Genomic DNA, 13,756 nt, shown 5'->3' with positions numbered 1-13,756 from the left:
CACACATTTTGGCAGAAGGTTGCTGCTAGTCCCTAGGAGAGGATATCTCCGTTAGTGATTTTACTGCTTTTCCAGATAAGAGAAGATGGAAGAAATTGGGCCCATAAAATCTCCTGAAAATGTCTAACTATCTGAAGGCCTGTTCTGCCAGTTTTTTCCCAGAGCACAGAAAGCCTCATTCCTGATCTCCACCCTGCACTCCTTTCAAGGTGTGTTGAAGGTCAGCGAAGGCAGTGGCTGGTGACTTTGTTCTTGCAGATAGTGACCCAGTTTTTCATCCACACTGATCAGGTGTATTACTTTTTGGTTATTTCTTTCCTCGGTTCCCACATGTTTACGATGGAAGGTTTTCAGGGAATCCCATCATTTTGTTATTTGGGGCAGTGTTTTCATTCCCCAATGTTTTGTGATTTGTAGACATGTCTAAATAACTGCCATCTCCTGAGTCGGGTCAGGCCAAGCCCTTCCTCCAGTTTATAATTTGGAGATTGTGGCTTGGCAGCGGATGTTCTGTTGTTTAGAGTGTGCTCTGACTCACATCATTAGGTTTGGTGATAAAATGTCAGGAGCCCTGTAATGTTGGAAAAATTGTCAGGAATTTCTCCTCTTGTCAGGAAAAATGGTGAAACATGTTGAAATAGGCAGAAAAGATGACTGGCTGTCCTGTTTAGAGCACCTTGCTGAATGATCAGTTTTTGTAGGGGCCTGCATCTTTCTCTGTCTTTGAACTATTTTACAATACCGTGAGATGTAGGAAATTGATAGTAATACAAATGATTCTTGTCCATAGAAATGAAAATGCATTTTATACTTTGGAATGCATTTGATGCCCTCAGGATATTTTCCAGTTCTGCATCTCTTAGTTAATTCATTTCACTTTCCTGATTGCCTGTTTATGTGTATTCTTTGAATTTCCTTTGAACTGATGGCAATGGCTAACTTCCAGATTGACTTGTTAGTTAATGACTTAAGTAAAATCTTTGACATGTATTAATGTTATATTTGTGTTAGAAAATTTTTACCTTTTCTTTTTAATTGCTCTTTGACATCCAGAAAATTCCCATTTCCAAGGGATCAGTTTAGCTCAATGTTTTCTTGGGTCTGTGGCCAGAGTTATGGGGTGTTATCTATAAATCTGAAAATGTATGTGCTATAGTTCTCTTTATTCAGTACCTTGAATACCATTCAGAATATTTTGGGGGCATATATTGTATCTTTAGTGATTTTACTGCATCACACTATTTCTTAAATCTCTGCTATGGGTTTAAGGGTTGACTTCAGAAATAGATGAAAAAAAATTGTTACCGGCCCAGATCAAATAGCCTGTTAAATAATTAAAAAAATAAAACCCATCTGACAGGGGCTACAGTCTAAATTCCTGACCCAAGTGATGCCCTCTGCATGAAGTACGTTTGCATTTCAGTGTTTTTACATTATAAATAAACACATTATAGCTTCCTGCTGGAGTCCTAAGAATTTTGTAACTTAATAGCTGTGGCTCTTTAGATTTCAAGGGTATTCTAGAGGAGGCAGGTAGAATAAAGAACCATAGGAAAATTAATTGGCATATGACATTTACCACTGCAGCCAGAGAACACAACATTCTTTTTCCACGTACTTACTGCTGTTCTCATCTCATAACGGGCAGTCTGAACAACACAGAGGCAGTGGTGGCGGAGAGTTTTCTTGAGCTTACCTATTTTATTCAGAGGCCTTTCTTCATTTGAAATTCATGCCAGAATTCTCAGCACCATTATTTTGCAAGGATGATAACAAATTACCTGAATTTTACATATGGGGACCAGGACCTCAGTGGCATATGGAAATAGGAAAGTCTTCTTAATGCACATAACTGGGAACAAGAGGAATAAGAAAACCATCGTGCAGCTGCATGCCTGGCCTAGGCTCTTCTGCACTAGGAGATGGTGGTAGGCCGAGTACTATCCCACTGCTCCCCCCTGCAAAAGATACCTGTGTCCTAATCCCTGGAACCCGTGAATATGACAAAAAAAGGCTTTGAAGATGTGAATAAGAATCTTGAGATGGGGGGCTTTCTGGATGGGTCCTAAATGCAATCACAAGGGGGAGGAGAAAGAAGGCAGTGTGACTATAGAGGCAGAGAATGGCACAGCCACCAGAAACTGCAAGAGACATGGAATGGATTCTCCCCAGAGCTCCTGGAGGGAGTGCAGCTTGGTTGACATCTTGATTTTGGCCCAGTGATAAAGATTTTGAACTTTTTGCCTCCAGAATGGTGAAAGGATAAATTTCTGTTGTCTTAAGTGGCTATGTGTGTGGTAATTTGTTGCAGCATCCATAGAAAACTAATACAGAAAGAGAGGGGAATCAAATGGTTTCTGCTTACCTGTGTACTCTCATATTCTGATTACTGTTAGACTTCTGTAACCATCAGGATTTTATATTCAAAAGTTTGACCACTCCTTCTCTTTTAAAACAGTAACCTTCTATTTTAAGCACAATGGCGTCGTATAAACTGAAAACACTGGTCAGTAAACAAAAGGCTTGACTTCTACTCTCAGCTCTGCTGCTTACTAGCTGGGTATCTGAGTAAATCGCTTATCCAATCTGAGTATCATTTGAACAATGGGAATAATATTACCTGTTTTTCCTAATCCACATTCATTATTATGAGTATTTAATGATATAAGTACATGTGGAAAATAATGCTCAACTATTAATTATGCTCCCTCAACCTATAGCAAAGTTATCATGAGCAATTTTGGCCATAAATCACTGAACACATGAAACATTTTTCTCCCTTAGATTAGATGCTAGAAGTGGAATTTGGGGTTCAAATTTTTGAACACGTTCAAGATCTGGGTACATATTGACTGTTTCTCTCCAGAAAGCCTCCACACTTTATCCTCTCATTGGAAGTACACAAGTGCTCATTTTACTGCACTGTTACCTCAGGGAGTTTTAAAAATATATATATTTTAAATGTCATGCCAACTTGATGAAAATCATTATTTGTATTTCTTTGGCAAGGTTCAACTTTATTTTGTATTCTCCTTGGCCATTTGTATTGTTCTTTAATGAATTGCTTGTGTTCTTTGACCATTCTTCCAATAGTTCTTTGTCCTTTTCCTTACCGATCTTTAGAAACCCAGTATTCTTTTTATTTCACATTTTTAATTTTTAAAATTGTGGTGAAATATACACAACATCAAATTTAGCATCTTAATCATTTTAAGTGTCCAGTTCAGTAGCACTGAGTACATTCATATTGTTGTACAGCCATCACCACCATTCACTTCCAGAACTCAGAAACCCAGTATTCTTAAGTTAGTTAACCTTTGCTATGTGTTTCTTCACCAGTTTGTTTTGTTGTTTACCTTTTACTTTTGTTTATGATGACTTTTGGTGTACAGTGTTTAACATTTGTGTGTTGTCAAATTTAGTGACCTTTGTTATGTTTTCCTCCCTCCCTCCCTCTCCTCTTTTCCTACTTCCCTTCCTCCCTTTTCCCCCTCCTTCCTCCCATCTTTCCCTCTGGAAAGCCTTTCCCATTTGGCAGCTTTTATTGATTTTTTTTTTTACATATGTAGGTTCGTCCTCAGTTGACAGTAAAACATATTTGAAATCTAGACTCTTGTCAAATAACTTAATCTTAAATCGTCTGTTACCAAACTTTGTAAAAAAAAATTTGAGTGGAAAAAAATACTCTTCAGAGATGATTGCCTGAAGTATAAACTGAATCTTAATTCTGGGGAGAGTCCTAATGCAGCATAAGGCCTTTGCTTCCAGCCCGGTAATTACACCTTCTCTAACTCTCAGTCCCTTCTCGTTTATCATAAGTGTGTGCGGAAATTGAAGCAGGGGAAACAGAGACTCAGGTTGTTTGCGCCTTATCCTGTTACCACTAGCTTCTTCCTCTGTATCATCCTCTGTACCCACATTGCCCTTAAGAAGGATAATAATTCTACCACTAATAAGTGCTAACCCAGTGTAGCTTAAATGCCTAACATTTTACAGACATTATCTCAATTAACTGCCACAAGAGCCATACAAGACAGGAAATACTATTATTGTAATTTTACCAATGAAAAAAATGGTTGCTTTGAGAGGTAAAGTGGCTTGTCCAATATAGCACATTGACTGCATGTGGCGGAATGAAATGCCAATTCAAACTCAGACCTGATTCCAGAACCTACCTTTTAACTGGTATTCTTTCCATGTATACACACACACACACATCACATACACACACACATATCACATATACACACACAGACCTCCCCACCTGGTTTCCTGATGGTGATGTGGCAATATTTCCATTCACTCCTGTCATTGATACAGTAAAGGAGGCAAACAGAGTAGATGAAGCAGACTAGCAACTTCTAAGATACTGAACTGAAATACTTTGGAGTAGATTTATAACTTCTCTCATTCTTGAAACGTCTAATGACATTTTGTCCTCGTTCCTCTCAGCTCAAGCATCTCACGGGTGTAATGTGCTCTGAGCAGGGGAGGTCAAGTGAAGATAGAGGCCAGAGACAAGTGGGTTGGTCTTATTTGGTGATTGTAATAAATGGTCTGTGTTACAGTCTGTGATCGAAGGCAGCTTGCTGTGGTGGGGGAGATGGAGCCTGGGAGAGCTGCTTTAAAAACTGGTAGTCTTTTAGTTAGTATTTGGATGATTAATCATTCTACCTTCTGTTAAATTTTAAACAGAGTGAGAAATTAGGTCAATGGGAACAGCTCTCCTATTTCTTTCTCTGAAAAATTCGGGACAGTGACAGCCTTCAATTTCCTAGGGTTATTTTACTTTATATTCATATCTATCAATTATTTAGAGCTTAAGAAGCCTGCAAAAAATAGGGACTGTGTGCTGTTGCCTTTTGGGGTGGGTGAGAGTACAGTTTGCTGGTCACCCCATGAGCGCCTGATTGTCATGGCCCTTGTCAGGTCCTCAGCGCCTACTCAGTGCCTGGCATGATACATTTTTGATCAAAGTACTGCTTGGTATGGGTGGAGTGGGGGAAGAATAAGGATCAAGCAGAGAGAACAGTTTGGAACCAGGCTTCCAGGCAGGTTTGGGGATGACTGAGAAAGCGCAGTTGTCCCATTAAAATTGGCTCTAACAAAGGCTTGTGTTTGTGATTATTTGCAGGAAGATTACCACTTTGAATATACAGAATGTGATAGCAGTGGCTCCAGATGGAGAGTTGCCATTCCGAATTCTGCAGTGGACTGCTCTGGCCTGCCTGACCCAGTGAGAGGCAAAGAATGCAGTACGTTTTGACTTTTTGACCGTTTGTTTTCCTGATTAAACCACAAGCCCCTCACATGAGCCCGAGAAGTTACTTGTAGGGCATATATAAAAGACCTTTGAAAAAAAGAACATTGATCGGGCTTCCCTGGTGGCGCAGTGGCTGGGAGTCCGCCTGCCGATGCAGGGGAGAAGGGTTCGTGCCCCGGTCCGGGAGCATCCCACGTGCCGCGGAGCGGCTGGGCCCGTGAGCCATGGCCGCTGAGCCTGCGCGTCCGGAGCCTGTGCTCCGCGATGGGAGAGGCCACAACAGTGAGAGGCCCGCGTACCGCAAAAAAAAAACAAAAAAGAACATTGATCTAGCAGAGCAAAAGCATCCTTTCTCAACACTCAGTGCCCTTATGTCTGGTCTGTAACGAGACACAGGCAATATTAAAGGGTGTTATTTTTTTTTATTTGTTTTAATCTGGTTTACTGTCCTACTTGAAATTCTAAAGGGCAGAGTGGCAGAATTTCTATTTATTTTATTTTATTTTTCTTTTTTTTTTTTCTTTCTTTTTTTTTGCGGTATGCGGGCCTCTCACTGCTGTGGCCTCTCCCGTTGTGGAGCACAGGCTCCGGATGCGCAGGCCCAGCGGCCATGGCTCACGGGCCCAGCCGCTCCGCGGCATATGGGATCCTCCCAGACCGGGGCACGAACCCGTATCCCCTGCATCGGCAGGCGGACTCTCAACCACTGCGCCACCAGGGAGGCCCTATTTATTTTATTTTATTTTTTATTATTATTATTTTTTTTGCGGTACGCGGGCCTCTCACTGTTGTGGCCTCTCCCGTTGCGGAGCACAGGCTCCCGACGTGCAGGCCCAGCGGCCATGGCTCATGGGCCCAGCCGCGGACGTGGGATCTTCCCGTTCTGGGGCATGAACCCGTGTCCCCTGCGTCGGCAGGTGGACTGTTAACCACTGCGCCACCAGGGAAGCCCAGAATTTCTATTTAATAGATTTCTTTTTTTCTTTACATTTTAAGAGACTTTTCAAACATTTTTGATACACGTAGTAACGTTTGGTACGCATAATATTGTTAAACACATTACATAAAATGTACCATCTTAATCATTTTTAAGTGTACAGTTCAGTGGCATTAAGTACAGTCACATTGTTGTGATTTCATTACCAGCACACATACACACACTTTCATCCGGCAATGGATTTCTTTTTTTATTTTTTTCTTGCCATAGAAATATTATAATTTGACTTTATAGTGTAACGTACAGAGAGAGTAGAGAATTGATGACTATCACATTCAACAGCTTGTCTTTTAGCAATTAAGCAAGTTTGAAGTGCAACATTTTGAATTAACAGAAATATGTCATGAAATTTATTTTCATTTATAAAATCTACTTTTTAAAATTCTTGAATTTGGTGAGTCACAGGTTCCTGCAGTGAAGTCATCTTGGGGTGTCCTAGAGTTCAAAGCTGGAATAAGACAGAGAGATTATTTTGGTTTTCCTACAGCCTTCCAAATGGTATTCCTAAAAGCTGAGTTCTTTTGTTCCCAAATGAAAGAGCAGGTAAGCAGAGGAATTAAACGGGGAGCTAATTTCTTCCTCTTCATAGAGAAACTGTATCTCTGTTACCGGCTGGAGGAGTTTTAGCGTAGGTGTGGGTTTACTGATAAAAGAGAGACAGGAAGATGGCAAATCTTAGGAGGAAAATTAAGGAAGAAAGCCATTATTTCTTGGTGAATGATATTAAATGAATACAGAGAGAACCTAAGAACCCAGGTAACCAGAGGAAGACTTGGGTCTAGCAAGAATCTTAAGAGGATAGTGGGGTCAGTGGATATGAAGATGATCCAAGGCTGGGGTATATGTGACCACCTGTGCAGAAAGAGGACCAGCTCTCAGTGAGGGAGGATTGCAGTTGAAAGGGAAACAGCCTGAGTATTGCCTGTGGAATTAGCTCATTGCAAAATTGCTTCTGTCACCCTCCTAGAAAACCCGTATATCATTTATCTATATTTACCTTTTACTTGTGGGCTTATTCCTTGGTTCCTTGTAAACAGCCCTATTGAGGTGGAGTGTGTAACCATTTTGAATACTACTCTGTATCTAAGTGGTGTGCTGCTGTTGGCTGGCACTGGCTTCTGAGAACTCATTGTTCCTTTGAAATGGGCCATGGTGGAGTATTTACACCATGGGAATTGGCAAACACTACAAATCAGGTGCCTCTTGAGAGCCGGTTGTTCAACACTTACCAGGACACTAGTGATTAAATTTATTGGCCAAGGGTTTAAAAATCTGTTTCAGAACTGATGCTTCAATACAAATTATTTCTATTTGAATGTTGCCAGGGATGTTTTTGCTCATTATTTACTATGATCTTCCACAGATAATGTTATGAATTTGACATGCCAGCTTGAACTGCTCTAAGAACTTGGTCTAGTAAACTCACTGTTAGTTGTTTATCACTTTAAACCATGATAGTGCTTACTTTAAAAATGATACCTGGAAATGATACTACTTATTTGATGGCTGGGGCATTTTTTGTCTTGGTAGTTTGTCTGAAATCTGAATTTACACGTATTTTTGTGTCGTATACTTATATCAGCTCTGGAAGTTATTAGTCTGGCCTCTGATTGTGACTTTTTTTTGTATGGTAAAGGCAAGTTATTTTGAAACTCACTGCTGAAGGCAGTTATGGTAATAACTGAGTATTCCTTCAGTGGCTTAGATTTTCTACTGCTAGTAATAGCTACCATTTCTCGTATACAGATTACATGCTAAACATCGTGCTTGGAGCTTTGCATCATTTTCTGTTGTATCCTCACAACAACCATCTCAGATAACTAGTGTTAGTATTTCCACTTTACTGATGAGAAAACTCAGACTTAAAGTGGTGAAGTAAGTTACTGCAAGTTGGGTCATATAGCCAGGACATGGCAGATCTGGGGTTCAAGTACAGACCTGTTTGATTCCAGAGCCTGTCTCTTACCCACTGAGTTAGATTGCCACTTGAAGATGACAGCCTGGCAGAGCTTCCAGGGCCCCATTGGGGTGGGGATGGTGTGGCATAACGCTCTGTCGCTGGCCATCAGCAAGGGAAGGTATTCGATGTTTGTGTTTCAAGGATAAAAGAGGATAAAAGTGTTGGGCTTCAGGAGTGGCATGTTACTTGCAAGCTGTGCCTGAGTGATGCCCAGACCTGCGATGGGGGGGTGATGCCCACAGACACTAGACTCAGCAGTTACATTTTGATGATATGGCCCAGGAGTTGGGCCACATAAAAGAAAAGAAAAACGCGGAACGCGGCAGCTTCAAGTAAGTGAAAAATATTTAGGGCAATGGTTGTGTGAGACATAATTTCCCCAGATCCTAGTGTCTCTCAGTGAAGCAAAACCCAGAATGTGGCCTCGGTGGAAATTCCTATAGAGTCTTCAAAATGTAATTAGCTAGATCTTTCCCCCTTCCTCAGAAAGAAGCAGTAGAGGAGGCCTTTCCTTAGGAAAGGGATTATGGGAATGTTTATGTAGCACCTGTGCATTTTTTTAAATAGAATTGATGGGCAAGCTATATTATATCTTTATTTTTAAAAACAATCATGTAAAATCTGGCTACAAGGCTCTGAGTGAAGCTTAATGAGAAGTCAGGCATCAGTTTTTGCTGTGGCAGATCGCTGGACTGTATGTGAGCTTGAGGCTTGCTGCCCTCAGGAAGTGGGATGGAGAGACCTCTGGTTATTAACTGACACAGCTTCTCATTGTCCTGCCGTCCCCCTGCTCTGGAAACCTCAGTGTCTTAGGCAGTGCTGCAGTGGGTCGCTGAAATGACTTCATCTCGCTCCTTCTCTCTGCTGGCTCCAGGCTTAGCTCCAGGGAACTTTGCTGCTTCTTCCGAGCCCTGGTGCTGAGTCTCGTATCCGTGGGCATCACTCAGGCACAGGTTGCAGGTGGCATGTCATTCCTGAACACAGCACTCATTGCCTCCTCCCAGAACGAGGGGATATAACCCCTGTTCTGACTCCATCCGTTCTCCACTGCTGCGTCACTTCCCTCTTGCATGAGAGTTTAAAAAATCTTCCCTTGACTCTCTGGGTGTCCTCTTGACTTTCTTAGATTGTCAAAAACAATAGTCATTTTGGAATGGTTGCCTGGATGGGGTACCTTCTCTCTCTCCTTTTTCTCTCTCTTCTCTCACCAACCACAGAGGGGAAAAGGGACTTTTTGTTTCAAACCAAACCTAAGAAATAAAAGCCTGGCTACTAGGAGTGAGGAGAGAATTCCTTTACCTATTGCCTTACATATTTTCAGAAAAGTCTAGAGCACTGAAGGGAAATAAACATAAGTTATCTCTTCCTTTGGGGAGTGTGTATCTTCTATTGCTTACTCCTTCCCATATTTCTCAGCCCATGACTTCAACCTTAACACATCATTTTCTAATTGGGGATGACTATTTAAGATATTTGTAATCCCATTTGGTATGTTAGCATCAAGTTATAGTATTGTGGGCATTGTTTAATCTTGTACTTCAGTATTTATATAAACTAATATTTGGTTCTTAGATTAAGAAATGCTATATACAGACTAGAAGAAAAACCCTTGACTACAATTGGTTTCCTTTTTCCATTGTGTCTCTCTGCTCTATTGTCATAACCTACATTTCATGGGCCTTAAGGAGTAAGCAGAGGTGACAGTTGGAGTCAACATCTTTTGATTCCAGTTTGGAGTTGAAAGAGAGGAAGGATTCTCATGGAAAGAGAGTTGGCTTTAGCTTCCTGGGTGGGATATTTAAAAATCCATTTTTGGGGGGAATCATAGCTCTTTGAAATGTAGGCTCTTCTGCAGGATTCAATACCTAGTCTATTTCAGTCGTGTAGCGTTGTTATTGATATGGCAGCCAGTGCATCTGGGCAAATTGAGTACGTTGATATTGAATGGTGACTGCGTATCATGCCGGAAGTCTGTTCTGTGGAATACTCATCCCAAGAAATATTTCATGTAAACAAAAAAAGCGCGTTGAGGTTTTTTGTCGTGAAATACCAATACTTTTAAAAAATGGCGAATGCTGTATCCCCTTGATGGAGGGATGCAGTCCACATTTTCATAATAAAGTCTCTGAGAAACATGGTAATTATTTATAAAACATTTACTGTGTGTTAACTGCATTCAGTTTTCCCCAGAGTTTCCCAAGTATATTTGATTATAGGACTCTTTTTATCCAATGTGTAATTGCACCCTTTTGCTAATTTCTGCATATAACGTTTTTGGAGGAACACAGATTTAAATACACATGGCAGGCTAATTTAGTAAATTTTTATACGTTGTTACTTGTGCTATGATTTAACTAATTTCATACAATTTCTTTGCTCTGTAAGTCTCAGTGGGAGCATTACCGCATGGGTGTCCAGTCCCAGGCCTCCCACAGTTCGTGGTCAGGTGTGATATACACCTCAGATGAAACCCCAGACCTGCAACAGGCTTGTATGTCTGGAGCAAAATATTTAGTCCACGGGTATTTATTGAGTTTTAATTCGTTCACTAAACATTTGTTGAGTATTTCCTAAATTCTTGATGATAGGGATCCAAAAATAAATGAACAAGAGATTCCTGTTTTTTCCAGGACTTTTTATTCTAGTAAGTGAGCCCATGGGTAATAAATTATTTCGAGTATAGGGGCAAAGTGCAAGATAGATACAAATACCTAGGGTGATCTTGCTGGGGAGGGAGGGAGTCAAGAGGACCTCACAGTGAAGCAGGTGTGAGTTTGAAATGCAGACTGAATCACCTTGGAAAGTTATCTGACTCCTGGCAGGTTGATGTGAAGAACTGTGCCCTGACTTCGAGTTGAGCCAGGGATTAAATGCCATACTTAACGGGCCGTACATGTTAATTTTCTGAGGATCTCTGAGGTGAACCCTCAAGGAAGGTGTTCATGCACTCGATGAAGCAGAGTGGCATTTGAGGCAGAGGAAACGCGGGCAGAGGTGCAACTTAGAGGCAGCACTGGGTTTTCCTGGGGGCTCTGGGAGGTCTGTGTGGATGGCACTCAGGGAGAATGTGAGCAGGGACAGAGGTTCTGACAAATCTCATAGGCTCAGTGTGTTACACCAAGGACTTTAACCTGGAGACAGCTATTCGCAGGTGTTTGAGGGCCTTAAATGGAATGATAAATGTAATCTATAGTGCCTGGAGTCATAATTATATAATAATATAACTTAGTGAAAATAACAATAAAATGTATAATAGCCAATCTTTACTTGCTGTATGTCAGGCACAGCTGTAAATGCTTTACAGGTATTCAGTCAAACCCAGTCATGCCAACGACCTTGTGAAGGAGGCACTGGGATACCTCCCACAGGTAGGTCAAAGGCAGAACCGGGATTTGAAACCGAGCAGTCTACCTCCTGGGTCCGTGTTCTTAACCCCTATGGTGTCGCGCCTCTTTGGACAGGACTACAGTGTTTGTTGAACAAGTTGTTAGGCCCCTTCTTGAGGCATTGTGGTCACCTTACATTTACCTCTTGATAGAAATATGATGCAAATCTCCTATAGGTAAGTGGAGTTTTTAAAAGATGGCATCTAAAGGCTCCGATATATTGCTTGGGGGGTTATTTTAATTGATTACTGACCTGCTTGTAGATTTTATTCTTAATTGTGTCTATTTTTCTGAAAGGTAAGGGAATAACGTTCTGAATGTAAGGCACATTTGTAGTTATAGCCTCAAATACAATGAGTTGCTTAGCTTTTGTTTTTTCTGTGTCTAGAAAACTGTAGACATGTCTAGAAAACATACATAGAGTATGCATTCATTATCTAACATGTATTAGAAAAATATCGGTATTTTTTCAACTACAGAAATTCTTAATTTAGGATAGAGTCCTGTTTCATTCTTCCCAAGAGAGGAGATGTCATCCTCTCCTGGATCCTAAGGCACCTTCAAACACTGGGATATTTGTTGATTGAATAACCTTGGTGCCATCAAATTAGAGACTGTCTTCGGTGTTTCATTTCCATAGGTGAAACACGGAGATCTAATCAGATTAGTAAAACTTTATTCTACATATGAAAGGACGGAAACATTTTGTCCTCAATAGGCTTTGTTTGGGATGTTGATGCATCCAATTCCAGGTGGGAAGAGTGTTGGAGTTAAATCTGCTCAGCAACACGCGAGTGGTGGGTGAAAGACAGCAACGCGTGAGAGTGTTACGATAACAGATCAGAAACAGGCTCTACATCAGTTGTGTTTGATGGGAGCTGTGGTGGAGGGAGGTTCTTTGAAAAAAGTGTTTTATGAGGAGATGAGAGAACTCAGCCCTCAAAACGGCAAAATCAAGGGCAGAGAAACTCTCAGGAAGTACAGGGTGACCAACACTTTCTAAGGAGGAAAAGTTCAGGATGATAAGAATCGAAGTGTTGGGACCTAATTGGAAGTTGAGAAAACTGACTTCCCAGATGTACTGCTCTGCCCCCGTTGGTGACCTCATCAAATACTCTCAACATTGTCCTTCCCCTGACCTTCGCTGTTAGATTTTTTTTTTCCCCATAAACCTTGTGTCATCCTGTGCTCGATGAACTGGAATTTGTCCTCTTCCCCATCAAACACCGAAGTCAAGAAGCCACAGTAAACTACACTTGTGGGTTTTTTTTTAAAGATGGAATCTACCTTAGTTAGCTTTTGCTTGTAAAAAAGATGGAAAGTTTTAATCTAGGCTCCACTAATTTAATGGGGATGATAGCTGTGGTGTTACATGGATCAGTTTTCTGTGTAACACCAGGAGTTGGTGATATTTTTTGGGGGGGTGGGGAGGAGGGAGAGCAGGTATTCTGGCTGATCAGTCTTCTCTGCAAAGCGCAGTGACTATCATACCATCCTAGCTGTTAGGGTTCTGGAGGACCCATTCGCGGGAAAGAATGTTAGAGGCGAGAATTCATTTTCACAGATGGAGAGGCAGTCCTTTGACTGAATATTCTTTTCAGAGAACAGTGAATTAGAGAACATTGGCCAGAGTGGTTTGTATTAATGTACTGCTTTGTATGTCTCCGGTCTCCCTTTCATTTTTGTAAAATGAGAGGTGAAAATTATTTTTTCTCCCTTCTCTGTCAAAGAATTTCACAAATCTGAACTTATAAACATCTCTGTGGCCCCCATCTTCATCCCCAAGTCTTAATGGAAAGTTAAAGGTGGTTATTGGTAGCATCAGGCTTTAAGAATTCGGTTCTGATCATTTAACTGTGTCACTTCAGACTTTGCACAGCAGCTCGTGTGTTAACTCCACGTGTGGCCAGGCAGCCCTGCTGGAACTAGAACTCACATCTTTTGACTTCTGGGGCAGAGGTATGTTTTTTGAATGCTATTCTTCTTTACTTCAAATACGAACAGTGGATTTTTCTTAGCTTAGCTATAATAAAATCTTTTAGCTCCATGGTACTGCAGGGAGTCTATTTATTAGGTAGAGAGTCATAGGAGTCATGAGACTCATAGATAGTGAGTCTGCCTGTGGTGACTGTAGAAAAGTTGAACTAAGA

The 13,756-nt window shown here is 41.1% G+C and overlaps 1 protein-coding gene across 1 annotated transcript in view; it reads left to right on the top strand.

Annotated features, from left to right (window-relative positions):
- ELAPOR2 (endosome-lysosome associated apoptosis and autophagy regulator family member 2) overlaps positions 1-13,756 on the top strand; it is a 187,896-nt gene that overhangs the window by 90,464 nt on the left and 83,676 nt on the right. Inside the window, exon 2 of the mRNA XM_081243695.1 lies at positions 5,135-5,255. Coding sequence (XP_081099821.1) covers positions 5,135-5,255 — 121 coding nt within the window. The remainder of the gene's footprint in view (positions 1-5,134; positions 5,256-13,756) is intronic.

Source organism: Mesoplodon bidens (assembly GCF_964165515.1).
Source record: "Mesoplodon bidens genome assembly, chromosome: 9".
Taxonomy (NCBI): domain Eukaryota; kingdom Metazoa; phylum Chordata; class Mammalia; order Artiodactyla; family Ziphiidae; genus Mesoplodon; species Mesoplodon bidens.
Note: the sequence above shows the minus strand (reverse complement) of the source record. Positions and strands in the feature narration are given on the sequence as shown.